Here is a 14,305-nt window from a genome sequence, read left to right as displayed (position 1 = left end):
CAGTGTTGGATTAAGCTGACAAAAATGAAAAACTACATCTGAGTAGCATTAAATACTGTCCCACCCCCATTAAGTTTTATTTGATGCAAGAACAAAGGGCTCAAACCCAAATGGCCTCTGACCTACCTAACTTGCACAAAAAATTATTTAGCACTTTCAGAATATTAGATGTGCAAGAAAAGCATAAATATTATACAAAATGGTGTTAAAAAACCCAATCACAATAGAAAAAAATCCTCTTACGAGCAGCAGCTTCATTTTTTTTCTTCCTGCTTTCGCAGAGTGGATTCAGCAGATCAAAAGCTTAAAAGACATAGAATCCATTTCAGCTACACCTATGTTCACTTCAACAATCAGATGACAGTTCCCACACACCCCACTTCCCCTCACAACAATCATCTTGGTTTCATATTGGCTACGACAGCTAGCAACCGACAGTATGAAAGCCGAGGCACAAGCAGATACAGTGATACCTTGGGTTAAGTACTTAATTCGTTCCGGAGGTCCATTCTTAACCTGAAGCACCACTTTAGCTAATGGGGCCTCCTGCTGCTGCCGCTGCGCCGCCGGAGCACGATTTCTGTTCTCATCCTGAAGCAAAGTTCTTAACCTGAAGCACTATTTCTGGGTTAGCGGAGTCTGTAACCTGAAGCGTATGTAACCCGAGGTACCACTGTACTAGGAAATGTGTTGTACTGTGTGTTTGAGAATCTGATTGAGATATTTTAAGACTGAATCAACAATTTAGTTAGTAAATGTAGTAGCACCTTTCCTTACAAGAACATGTGAAGAGTATCCCTATTATACATGTTTCATCAAAGTGTATTCCAATGGCATTCCCCTTTATTTTATATACAATATATATATATATTTAAAAACTGCACATTCAATTTCTTCATTCTTCTTGGTGAACAGACTCTTCATAGTCCAACACAAATAGATCAACTTTACACGAAAAGCAGCGCTTCACAATTTAGCGAAGTTTCCATGCTCCAGTGTAATCCTTCATTTCACTAATGAGTTACTTCACTTTTAGTTCAAACAATCTTGCATTACCAGTTTAAGGCTTTTTTAAAAAAAAGAAAAAAAAGGGAACAAACACTCATGTCAAGTCTTTAGATTGTCTTTTTCTATTCTTCATGATGCAAAACATCACACACTAATAAGATTTTCTTTTGACCCTTTTGCTTCTGCTGGCTGGATTTTTGTGGTGTCTTGTCGAGGCAGTCCATACAGGTATATTGAGATGCATACAAGGAGGGCACCGAGAGAGAAGGTGATGGCTAAAGGGAAAAACAAAGCACATGGTTTAAAGCACACTGATCCAAACAGAAACTCAAGAATACTTTTTTAAATATGAAACTCGTTATCTGATTGCTGTGTACTTCATATTTACCTTATTTTTCGCCCTATAGGATGCACTTTTCCCCCTCCAAAAATGAAGGGGAAATGTGTGTGCGTCCTATGGGGCGAATACAAGCTTTCGCTCAAGCCCGGAGAGCAAGAGGGGTCGGTGCGCACCGACCCCTCTCGCTCTCCAGGCTTCAGGAAGCTCTGCGCAACCCTCGGGAGCCCGGCAGGAAGCCGCGCCGGGCTCCCAAAGGTTGCGCAGAGCTGCCTGCATTCCGAAGCCTCAGGCGCGCTGAAGATAATAGTAGATGCTGCCAGCTTTGAAATGTTAACCCTTGCTAATTTATTTGTGGGCTGACAACATCAGATAATAATATTATACAATAATACAATTAGCTGACAACAGTTATTCAAGCCCGCACCAAAAGAGCGTCACCTAAGATTGTGGACTATGGCCAAAAGAAACGTACTTATCTGTAAGCCAAAGAGGAGGACCGAGGCAACGGTAGAGAGAACGATGGCAGCAGCTGCAGAAAAACCTTTCATAATGTTGTCGGTGTACTTAACAACAACTGAAGTGTAGAGACCTCCAACGCTGGAAAGGACTAGACAGCAAAAGGATATATCCCTGTTAATGAAGTGTCTGGAATCTTTTTCTTATTTACCATATGGGTTCAAAGAAACGAAGAAGAAAAAATACCTTTTATAGCAAAACTTTTGAAGGTTGGAAGATACTGTCCATTTGGGACATGTATCACAACCTCATTAGGGGATTAAATTTGTGTTCCAGCATGGCATACCCTTGTCCCACGGTACACCAAACCTGGTATTAGTCTATACCTATTAGCTTGCACCAGCAATGCTGTTTACATCCCTACAAGACTGACCTAAATGTCATGGGGCAATACCTAAGTAACTAAGTGAATGGATTTAAATGGGTCTGCTCTTGAGTATGGCTATCCTTGGACATCACCCAGCAAGATTCAACACAGCACATCTAGAGCCCATATTTGCTGGTGCTAGTCTTGAGTACAGGCCGTTAAGAGAACTTTTAATTCCCGTCTGTTCAATATGGGAACATAAACAGCCGATTCAGCAACATACGACAGCAGGAAGCAAGGATGGGCGAGATCAAAGTCTACACTAAGATCCAAACAAGACTTTTTCCTATACACACTGACACTTGTACATGGCACAGCCAATCAAACCAGGAAGTGTCCAATTAATCATAGTTCCCCATGTCCAAACTGGGAAACAGTGCTTCAGAACCATGGTTTGGAGTTGGTTTAGGATCCTGGCTTGTTCCAAAGCTTGTAACAAGTTTTGGACTTCAGACAAAATAGGAAATGATGGTTAGCAATGTCCTGGTTTGATTTCTGGACAGGTAAGGGGTCTGCATATCAAGGAAAAAGGCTGGTTTACATCTTGGCTTATTCTCTGAATGGAACCAGTGTGACTAACCTGCCCTACCTGCATTTCTTATGCTACCCAAAGTCCCTTTGGAAAGCCAGCACAGCAGTTAGTCTTAACCTTGAATACTTATTTCTCTGTAACCCAGGAAATAAGGCCTGTGTCTTCCTGTATCCCTAATCCCTTTCAGGCAGTCTAGCTGATAGTCACCCCATGATTCTTAAGTTCTTGCCAATATTCAGACTCCCCTGGAAACTGCATGCTTCCGAATTATTTCCTGCAGGACGGTAGACCACTGTGAATTTAATTTGCTGCTCAGTGATGTCTCTGCCCCATATGTTCCCAAGCTGATCTCCTACACCTCTGGCCCCAGCTTGAAGAAGAAAAAAGTAGAACTGAAGATAAAAGGCAATCGGATACTTACAGATGACAAACCAGACATAACGAGTATAGCCATAAAAGAAGCCCTTTTCCATTACATTAACGCCATCAGACATGTAGACACCAACCAAGGTCACTACAATCCCAGAGAGGTACAGCTGAATGTTCCTGACCCATAAAGATGTATCCGAACTCTTTAGCACTTTCTCAAAATATACCCCTGAAAGGGAAGGGAAGGGAAGGGAAGGGAAGGGAAGGGAAGGGAAGGGAAGGGAAGGGAAGGGAAGGGAAGGGAAGGGAAGCGAGAGATGAAACAATGTACAGCTCCCGCCATACATTACATTTTGATTTAGGGAATTTACACCACAGAGATAAGAAACCCAGGGTCAACTTGCACCACCTTCCCACCGTACAAGTTTGTGGGGGAGGTGATGCTGAGGTGGGGAACAGCTACAGCAGCCCTCCCCAACTTGATGCCCTCCAACAGGTGTTGTCACCTGAGTCCCATTAGCCCTAACAGGTAGAGCTGATGCTCAGAGATGATAGGAGTTGTCTTACAAAAGAGACCTAGGTTGGGCAGACCTGAGCTTACGACATAGGTCACATCTACAATGTACAGTGGTACCTCGTTCCGGAGGTCCGTTCCTAACCTGAAAGTGTTCTTAACCTGAAGCACCACTTTAGCTAACGGGGCCACCTGCTGCCGCCACAGCACAATTTCTGTTCTCATCCTGAAGCAAAGTTCTTAACCCGAGGTACTACTTCTGGGTTAGCGAAGTCTGTAACCTGAAGCGTATGTAACCCAAGGTACCACTGTACACTTAAAGCACTCTTACACCACTCTTAACAGTTTTGGTTTCCCTCAAAGGCTCCTGGGCACTGGGTTTGTTCAGGGCGCTGGGAATTGTAGCTGCACAACAAACATCTTACAGTCCTCAGGATTCTTTGGGGGAAGCAATGGCCACTAAAGTGGTATAAAAAGGTAAAGGACCCCTGACAGTTAAGTCCAGTCACAAACGACTCTGGGGTTGTGGTGCTCATCTCGCTTTACTGGCCAAGGGAGCCAGCGATTGTCCACAGACAGTTTTTCTGGGTCATGTGGCCAGCATGACTAACCCGCTTCTGGCGAAACCAGAGCAGCGCACGGAAACACTGTTTACCTTCCCGCCAGAGCGGTACCTATTTATCTACTTGCACTTTGACGTGCTTTCAAACTGCTAGGTTGGCAGGAGCTGGGACTAAACAACAGGAGCTCACCCTGTCACGGGGATTCAAACCGCCGACCTTCCGATCGTCAAGCCCAAGGCTCAGTGGTTTACACCACAGCGCCACCCGCATCCCAAAAGTGGTATAAGAGTGCTTTAAATGTATGCTGTGGATGTGACCCAAGACACTTCCCAGAGCTTCTCCCATGTTACCTGAGAAGGATGGGAAGAAGCTGTGCTATGGTGTTTTCTGAGCTGGCAAGGTAAAGTAAGAGGGGGCCTTCACTGTCGGACTAGCCACAGTCACAGATAAATGCCTGCTACTTGAAGATAACTTTAACTGCAAGGTTTTACCTGCAAATCCTGAACATAAAACAGCAATGGCTATCGCACCGAAGCCTATCAATGGGCTCTGCTCCATCTAAAGAACAAATAAAAACATAGGAAGTTTATTTATAGCTGCAGTCACTTTCGGAAGCCAAGCCAGATTGTTATTTATTGCAACAACAAAAGATGACTTAGGCCATCTGGCAACATCTGCCAGTGCTATGCAAGCAGCACTACAAAATTTGACTCCCAGGCTGCTCAATTGTCTCTGGGGAAAAGAGGGTGAGAGCCAATGTAACACAGGAGGTCATCACTCAACAGAGCTTCTCCTTCCTTTCCTCTCCTGCTTATTCAACCAGCTGCTGCAGGATACCACAGCTTAGCTAATTCTTGAAATGCAATGAGGACATTCGTTCATTCACTTACTTACTTACTTATATTTATATACTACCCTTTCTCCCAGAGGACCGTAAGGTGGCAAACAAGTGCTAAAACAGCGAAAAAACAAAATCTGTTTAAAATGGTTCCAATACAGATGCGGACTGGGAAAGGTCTCAACTTGTTGAAGGCCTTCAGTAGGCACCAAAAAGGCAACAGAGACAGTGCCTCATATTCAAAGGGAGGGGCTTCCGAAAGGCAGATGCCAACACACAGAAGGCCCAATTCCTACAGTGTGGAAAGGACATCCTGATTAAGATGGAAGCTGCCGTAGAGAAACATCAGGAGGGGCTGCAATTACTCCACCCCTGCAGTATACTCTTCCACAATGCCCTTAGGGTAAGATTATGCAACTTGATGCACGAGAAACTTATTTCATAAAGCAGGTATGGAGAAAGGCTCCCAGTGATCAACTTTACCTGGACTTTTGTGGCTTGAGCTGGCTTCCACTGAACAAGCGTGACTCCACCACACAACATAAAGACTGAGAACCACTGTAGTTTGCTGAGAGAGCGGTTCAGCATCAAGACTGTACACAAAGCGGTACATGGGATCTTCAACTGATAGGTCACCTAAGAAGCCGGAAAGAAACGGCATGTTTCATTTAGCTATTAGGAAAAAGGCAGAAAGACAATCTGTTTAATATGTAACCTGCTTTATTTAATAACAACAATATAACACAACCATTATAACAACAATGTAATACAATGAAACATCAGGAAGAACTTTCTGACAATAAAAGGTTGTGGACTCTCCTTCCTTTGAGGTTTCTAAGCAGAGATTGGAATCTTTAGTTGAGATTCCTGCATTGTAGAGGGTGGTGGACTAGATGACCTTCGTGGTCCCTTCCAACTCTACGATTCTATGATTTTATTATACTAATGTACCGCCCATGTTCTAAGCATATTGGTTTGCATCCAACATCATTACTTGGTTCATGTAAAGGATGTTATGCTCATGGCAGGATCTTCCTTGGTGAACAATCCCCTTCCTCTCAGGAAAGAGTTACACGCACAGGATGACTTTTCCCTTCCGTGACTTGCAGCTGAAAGTGTGAACCATTTTCCACAAAAAGATACTGCGTCTGAATTCCTATCAGACAATGCAGAAGTTCTGTTTGGGGTGTTCTGTTTGTGATAGCTGTTTCACACGCTCAACATGTTGCTCGATGTTGCAGCCGCCAGTTGATGGGCACACTTGCATGAGCTCATCCATCATAGCTCAGGGATGGGGAACATTTGCCAGCCTGAGGGCCACAGCCCCCTCTGGACAATGCTTCAGGGGCCACATGCCAGTGGGCATAGAAACTAATGTTAATTTCTTTCTATTGCCTGGACTATGACTGCAATAAAGATTGATTGATGGAATGTTAATTTCACCTTTGTACTGTAGGTGTGTTTCCAGGCACATTAAAATCTCTCTCTCCCAGACAAGCACAAAGAGTGGTCAGAGTTCCAGGGCTCATTCTAAGCAGGCAAGAACACTCACAGTGGCTACAAAGCAGTACCAATGTGGCCTGGTAAGGTTAGGGAGTCTGCATCTAGCTTCCAAACATCAACCATTACCTGGTAAACAGCTGCATCCAAATTGCTAAGAGCCAGGAAGGCCATGTTGTTCTGGATGGCGTAGACGAGAGATGGAACACTTAATTTGAGTAGCTCTTTAGGGCTGCCCAAGACATTTTCTTTTAAAGATGTCAATAGTCTACCCGGGCTTCCAGTCTCTCTGGAAAACATTTAAAGAAGAAGAAGCTCTGAGCACAAATATGACTGTAGCTGCTTGACAATAGTACAGCAGAACAAGAACAATCCAGAAATAGCCCAACAGAGGCCTAGCCCCACAACCTCTCAGCTGCCAGGATGAGCTAGTCAACAACACCCGCTTCCTATCCTGTATCAATCTTGAGGCCCTCCAAAAAAAGAGAAAAGCAGAAGCCAACTAGAGGAAGGAGAGTCCTACTGCGTCTCCTGGAAAGCTTAAGATCCACATTCTTCCTCCTTCCGCAAGGCAAACAAAGACTGTAACCGCCGTGACGGTGACAGAATGCAAACCAGACATTCCAGTTGGCAGTGCTGAAATGAAGACAACATTCGGTTGGGTTGGTTGGTTTTAAAACTTCCTCTAAATGTTGCAGTAAGGCAGATTTTTAAAGTACTTAATTAATTAAATTTATGTATCACCCTTTACATACCATTTCAAGGCACCATAAAAACAGCAGAAGCTGTGCAGCTGTCCTCTGTTGGGGATCATCAGGTAGGGTTGCCATATTTCAAAAAGTGAGCTTTTTTAGGCAAAGTTATTGAGCTTTTTATAAAAATGAAATTTATTTTAATTATTATAAATGAAATTTGCCAAAATCTATACTTCTGACATAGGCTGCCTTACGTCTGGATTTTCCCAGACATTTAAGTGATTTCCGCCTAGACACTGTTTATGAGACCCAAATACTGGCTCTGTCCGGGCAATTCCGGACATATGGCAACTCTACATTAGGTGAATCTCAGGATTTTTATCTTATACAGTACACCACTTTGATGGCCTAATTTTAGCCACCTGAGATGTCAGCAGTCCTGTTCCTGCTTCAAAAAGGAACAGCTTCGCACATGCATTTTATCTGCCTCCGTGATTTCGTAGACAAAAAAAAAAAGGTTGGGGGAGGCAGAGGAACACTGTCTTTACTCCTGTGCATGTGAAATTACCCCGTATGAGAACCAGATCTGGGAGAACAAAAGTAACAGAGCCTGTACATGGGCATTGTACATACACTTATGTACAGGAAAATTGCAAAATACACAATCTCACAAAATCCAGTACAGTATGACATGTCACCAAATATTATGAAACAGCAAGAAAGCCGTTTCCCCTTAAATCTACCTCCTGTGACTAAAATGAGGACAGCCTCTTCGTGTCAGTGCTATCTCTATATTTTAAAAGTCCAAGCCATTGCTTGTGACTTGCTTGTTTAAACTATACCTGCCAGGGAAGTTGGGCTTTCCTGGGACCCAATTTCAAGAATTCATGTCATTTCTGAATTTGATAGGATAGTAATTATGCATTTGGAGTCAGAACAGCATGAAATGTCTTTTTTTTTATATGGGCTTCATAATTATAGGGTGACTAAAGTGATTATGCAGCTGAAACCAGGCCTCAGAAAAGACACTCATAACTGGTGACCTACTTTTTGCCCCTTGAGACTCAACTCTGGGATCTAGCAGTGTTAAGGAGAAGATTGCTTCACTCTGAACACAGAGAACACCCGGGATTAAACACTCCCTCATATCAGCCCCCACTGTTCTAACGTGTGCTTCTCAGCTGACTTTACAAAAGAAGCGAATGGGACACAACTGCAAGAGAAGGCAAATAAAACATTTACGCATATTAGATTACATCTCTTGGAAAGTAGAGGTGAGGGCGGCAAAGACAACTGCAGGAGAAGAGATTAAGTCTGACTGACTGCTGGCTTATTCAAAAAGGCAAACTGATTTTTATTCAAAAAGACAAATGCTGAATGCAGACAAAAAGTTCAACCAAGGTTAGCACAAACCAGAGGTTATATCAGCCTGCAGAACTAAACTCTCTCCCAGGTTCTGTCCCAGATTCTGGGGTGGACAGCTTCTACCCCATTGGCCAAACTTTGCCCCCCAAGGATTCAATTTTGGCCTTAGAGGCAGTTTTCCCCAAAACCACACTCACCTGCTTGCCTCATACCTGACATGACCTGCATTGTCAGGTGTGGGGCAGATAGAGGCACAGCTGCCAATTCATATTTGGGAGCCTTAACATGCGTTCCCAATTGTGCATTGGCAAAAGAAAAATCAGATTTTGACTCTACCGCTCTTCACTTGTTGGATAAGGCTGTGCTTTACTGAGCTCCCTGCGGGCAATTCACCCACACACCCAATGCCTGCAAAAAGCTGATGGGTGGTAAAGCCAAAGCCTCGGGCACTTTAAAGCACCATCATTGTGACATCAGGTAATTGACAGGTGGGTGGCCCCACCCACCCTGACAGAATGAGACCAAGATTAGCAAACCCACTTCAGGACAGAAGTTCTACATTGCAATTTGGAGTCTACACTTAACCGTGATTTAAGTTAGCAGGGGGTAACCTGTGACCTTCCAGCTGTTGCTGGACTACAACTTCCATCAGCCTCTGCCAGAATGACCAATGGCCAGGGATTATGGGAGCTGGAGGGCCCCTTGCTGCAGAGCATGTTACTGAATAAGCTAGAGTTTCATAAACAACCTTTATAAACTCACAGATTTGGGGAAATATTGAGGTTCTGAGAGACAGAGAGGCTAGAGAAATTCCTAGCCAAGGCTGCACCACTGTACCATGTTACAAGATGCAGCAAGAACAGTGACTATTACTGAAAGTGCCCAAGCATCCCACCATGAGGCTCAAGGCCAGCTCTACCATTACACAAGATGAGGCAGCAGCCCTGGGGTCCCATTAAAAGACAAAAAAAAGTCAATTATTCATATGTTACCAGCATGGGGGAGAAGCCATTTGAATAGTTTCTGTGTAGGCTAAAAGAAGTAATAAGTGCCCTGTGATTGAGAACCCTTCAAGAACATCATAGGCATATTTGAGGGAGGACAGGTCAACATGGTTCAGAGGATTGCTTCTAATCCTTAAATGCCACCTTAGTGAGAATACAAGTTCTTCTTGAATGACTCTGAAGTCTCCTGCCTACACCAACCCAGAAACCTTCCAGCCAAGCATCCATACTTAATTTACACAGACTTCTGAACTTTATCCAAAGCAATGAACTCAAGGCAGTGACACCTATTCATAAGAGAGATTAGGAAACTAAAATGTGCATGTTTTCACTTGTTTCAAAACCAATCTTTTCGAGAAGGACTCCTCTGATACCACCTGGTCACAGAAGCCTAACACAGTCCACATGAATCATAGCAAGAAACAAAACAAGTAAAATAAAAGAATCAGAAAAAAGAGCAAATACGCCACTCCAATTTACTCATCGACATTTATACTTACTTTGCTAAAATGCCCAAACTTAGGAATAGCTTGATAACTTCTGTAATACAGACAGCTGTAGTTGAAAAGTATAAAACTGTTTCTGTTGTTCTCGTGTACCGCAAAGCTACTGTATACGTTGCAGCCACCAAGGTCATCACCGTCAAGCAGTACAACTTAAAAAGCAAGCTGACATTTTCTGAAAAACAAAAGCATCGCTCTATTGGACATGAGACGTGAACCACCTTGACAACTACAGTGAAGTTATGTTTGCTGTTTGGTCCTTAGAAAACAGCTTTTAAAACAGGAGCATTCTATATTCAAAAAGCTATGGCAGGCCTGCTGCAGAAACATTACGGTTAACCATTAGAAGGATTTGCACCCTAAAACCTGCAGGTGACTTTGTTGGTGGTGCCCCCACTAGGGGATGCCTTGTTGGCACTGACTTATGATAGGGCCTTCTTGGTGGTGGTTTCCCCATTTGTGGAACACCCTCCCTGGTGAGGCACATCTATCTCCTTCACAATCAGGAGGAACTTTAAAATGTTCCTGTTTACCAAGGCATTTGATGGCCAAAAGATACTGATCGTGGCAACTCTGAAATTATTAGCTGTGAGAGTAAGTTACTGCTTTCAGATGTTTTGAATTGGTTAGGGATGTTTTAAACATGTTTTGTTTTATTTTTAACTGTATTGGTTTATCACTAGTGTGTTTGCCCCGGGCTCCTTTGGGAGGGAAGGATATACATTTAATTAATTAATTGATAAGCATTAACCGATTGATTCATTGATTAGCATGCCAAAATAGTCCTGCTCATCCCTTGTCAGAAGGGCTAATGTGGGGCCAAGGCTCAAAGGCCCTTCAAACTGGTGCAGGAGAGTGCCTTATCCTACTCTCGGCTGTCTAGATCAGAGGTTTCCAAACTTTTCATGTTAGTGGCACACTTTTTAGATATGCATCATTTTGTGACACAGTAATTCAGTTTTATTAGCAAACTGGAGGTTAAATTGACCCCTTTCCAGCCCTGAGAGGAGGGTGGGGAGTGTTTGTGTGACACACTGACACACTGCAGCTGACACACTAACATATCACGACACACAGTTTGGAAAGCTCTGGTCTAGATAAATGTAGGCTATTTTCAAAATGGTACCTCATCTGGCACCTATAACTCTACTTGAAACCAAAGGCCAACAGAAATAAATGAAATTATTTCCACATGCTGATTTTAGGATCAGCAAATAAGAAGCTACTAATCAAGGAACTTCAGATACTTCATAGGAGAGACAGCCATTATCTAGTCTCTGGCCACCAAAAATAACACAGTTACAGTTGAATCAGACTGTTGATTAAACAATTTATCTTTATCTGTATAAACTTCTATTTCTTTATTAACTCAACAGTGAATGCCTGAATCATTACACCACATTATTATATGGCTGGGAATTACTAAATCCTGTTACTCATACTATCACCTTCACTGTGTAAACATCCCTGCAAGGTACAATTATAGATGCACTGTTGCAATAATTTAAACTGAGTACACCCTGGTAGAGATATAACTCTATTTCCTTCAGCCTAATTTGGGTGTATATCAAGCTAAATGCAAACAGCAGAATTATCTGCAAAAGATGCAATTATCACTGTGTAGGGAAAGCAGATTCCTCTCTCATCCCAGAAACCCAGGGCCATTCAAGGAAGCTGAATGTTGGAAGCTTCGGGGCAGACAAAAGAAAGTACTTCTTCAGGCAGCACATATACAGTGGTACCTCAGGTTAAGAACTTAATTCATTCGGGAGGTCCATTCTTAACCAGAAACTGTTCTTAACCTGAGGTAACACTTTAGCTAATGGGGCCTCCCGTTGCTGCTGTGCCGCCAGAGCACAATTTCTGTTCTCATCCTGAAGCAAAGTTCTTAACCCGAGGTACTATTTCCGGGTTAGCGGAGTCTGTAACCTGAAGCGTCTGTAACCAATGGTCACGATCTCAGATTGCTTTTTTAAAAAAAAGAACAGGCAAATTCATGGAGGACAAACCCATCAATGGCTATTAGCTATTGTACCTCCACTGTAGAAGGCACTATTCCTCTGAATATCATACTGGGAATCGTGAGAAGAGTGCTGTTGCCCTCGGGTCCTACCTGCAGGCTTTCCATAGGCATCTGGTTGGCCTCTGTGAGAACAAGATGTTGGACTAGATGGTCCATTGGCCTGATCCAACAGAGATCATTTAACAGCCTTATGACAATACACACAAAAAAGGGCTGTGCATCAATAAGTCTATTCGGCCCAATTTTTCAGAAACGGGAGAAAGCACGCTTCCAACTCCACAACGATTGGCAAGCCACTTCTTCCGTTACAATTTCATGTATCCCTAGATGCATTTATTTTCTAATGTGAAAACGTCTGTCCTAGCATTTCAGACCGATTAATAAATACAGTGGTACCTCGGGTTAAGTACTTAATTCGTTCTGGAGGTCAGTTCTTAACCTGAAACTGTTCTTAACCTGAAGCTAATGGGGCCTCCTGCTGCTGCCGCGCCACCAGAGCAAGATTTTTGTTCTCATCCTGAAGCAAAGTTCTTAACCTGAAGCACTATTTCTGGGTTAGCAGTGTCTGTAACCTGAATCGTATGCAACCTGAAGCGTATGTAACCCGAGGTACCACTGTACACATGGATCCAGAGGAAGAGCTTGCCTTCTGGACCAGGGTCATTGCACAAGAACAGCCATTACAATACGTTGCCAAGTGAGTGACACAAGAGCATCATCGTACACCGTTTGCAGGAGAGGATGATGCCAGACGCGGCTGCTTAAAGGTTTCCAAGTCTTTGTTCACAGACAAAGTCAGCAATATTTGCATGCTCGAAGGCAGGTTCGAGGGGGACTATTCTTTCGCCTAAGCAACCTGAAGGAGAGGGAATGGGGAGCGGAAACTCGTTATAATTAACATTTTGGGTTCACCCCCCTCCCCAAATCCTAGCGAGACCCCGACATGTCATGTCTTTAAAGAAGGGGAGGAAGGGGAGGAAGCATTATCTTCCACCGAGGAACCCTTATACTATTTCGCCTGCTTGACACAAGAGCGGAGAGAGACGCTGAGCGACAGCCGCTTCCCAGCAGAGCTGCCAGGCAGCCGGGCCGGTTTTGTTGCCCCCGGAGTCCCCTGTGCCAGCCACCTCCGCGCTCGCGTTATCAAGGCAGAAGGTCTCCAAACTCCCCTCCCCCCCCCCCGCTTCACAACCTCCCCCCCCCCCCCGCCTTCCAAGTAACTGGACGACGCCTGGCTATTTGCCTCAGTAGAACGGACTGTTCCATTTACGCATAACGGGGAAACCGGCGGCGGCGGGCTGCCTCTCACTCACCTTTCGGAGGCGCCATGGTATCCAAAAGGAATCCGTCTCGGCAAGCGCTGAAGCCCGCCCCGCCAAGCCTCCCAGCATACCAGAGAGCGCAACAGTAGGAAGGCTAGAGCGGACTAGCCGCTCTATGGTTGGAGCGCAGGATGCGTCGTTACTGCCGCCGGAAGCCAAGGGAATGTCCGCAGTAGGAGGGTATCGCGTGCGCGCGCAGCCTGCCCCGGTTTAAAACGTTACACGAGTTCATAGTGGATACTTTCACGTATATAGCATGTTACTCTGCACTACAATTTGTGATTTGCATATAGCTATAGATCTCTCTCTCACACACAGAGAGAGCTTTTATATGTAGTTGCTAATTTTTGTTTTCTTCTTAACCCCAAGACACGCTCTTCCACTCACAGTCCCGCCTCCAGCTTGCCGTAGCAATATAGGGATAACGGGATGTACCGCCGGGAATTTTTAAAAACGTTCAAAAACGCATTTTCAATGCAAAATGATACCCGACTCATTCTGAGTCGGGACTTTGCCTCTGCCTTTTGTTTCCAAGCAGGAAACGCCGACACTAAAATTCTAGATTTCTTCACTACTTTACACTTTACAGTCAGGCCTCAAGGAAGCAGAATTTCAGTGTCTTTAGCTCAATTACAGTCATGCGAAATATTTCTTAAGATGAAATCCAAGACCAAAGGAAAAGTGAATTTCCCGTTGTCCCCTCAAAAAGAAGGGAAAAAAGGTGTTCATAATGGGAGGGCTAATTGCTAAGATTGACACAGGATAGCTGGGAGCATTGCATGGTGAGGAGTAGCAGTCCACAAATATAGCTAGTACTGCACCTTCCAATACAGGATGCTACAATGG

The 14,305-nt window shown here is 44.0% G+C and overlaps 1 protein-coding gene across 2 annotated transcripts; it reads right to left on the bottom strand.

Moving 5' to 3' along the window:
* Positions 1 to 825: 825 nt before the first annotated feature.
* On the bottom strand, positions 826 to 13,594 carry SLC35A1 (solute carrier family 35 member A1). 2 transcript variants are annotated; one of them, XM_080999909.1, is made up of 8 exons: positions 13,451 to 13,594; positions 10,112 to 10,289; positions 6,677 to 6,836; positions 5,531 to 5,683; positions 4,701 to 4,767; positions 3,185 to 3,361; positions 1,821 to 1,955; positions 826 to 1,283 (listed from the first exon to the last, which is right to left on the bottom strand). In XM_080999909.1, the coding sequence occupies exons 1-8, from the start codon at positions 13,464 to 13,466 to the stop codon at positions 1,153 to 1,155; spliced, it is 1,017 nt and encodes a 338-aa protein (XP_080856035.1). In that variant the 5' UTR covers positions 13,467 to 13,594; the 3' UTR covers positions 826 to 1,152. The 2 variants fall into 2 exon arrangements, with proteins under 2 accessions (XP_080856035.1, XP_080856036.1); XM_080999910.1 differs by lacking the exon at positions 13,451 to 13,594 and adding an exon at positions 12,862 to 12,987.
* Positions 13,595 to 14,305: the final 711 nt, after the last annotated feature.

The sequence above is a fragment of the Podarcis pityusensis genome (assembly GCF_964106645.2).
Source record: "Podarcis pityusensis genome assembly, chromosome: 3".
Lineage (NCBI taxonomy): Eukaryota > Metazoa > Chordata > Lepidosauria > Squamata > Lacertidae > Podarcis > Podarcis pityusensis.
Note: the sequence above shows the minus strand (reverse complement) of the source record. Positions and strands in the feature narration are given on the sequence as shown.

Bases quoted from the DNA above. Each gene is read 5' to 3' on its own strand.
- SLC35A1 (XM_080999909.1), bottom strand. The intron at 5,684-6,676 runs GTAATGGTTGAT...CCGGCTTCTTAG, and splicing joins TGGATGCAGCTGTTTACCAG to GTGACCTATCAGTTGAAGAT. The intron at 3,362-4,700 runs GTAAAACCTTGC...CTTCCCTTTCAG, and splicing joins TTTATGTTCAGGATTTGCAG to GGGTATATTTTGAGAAAGTG.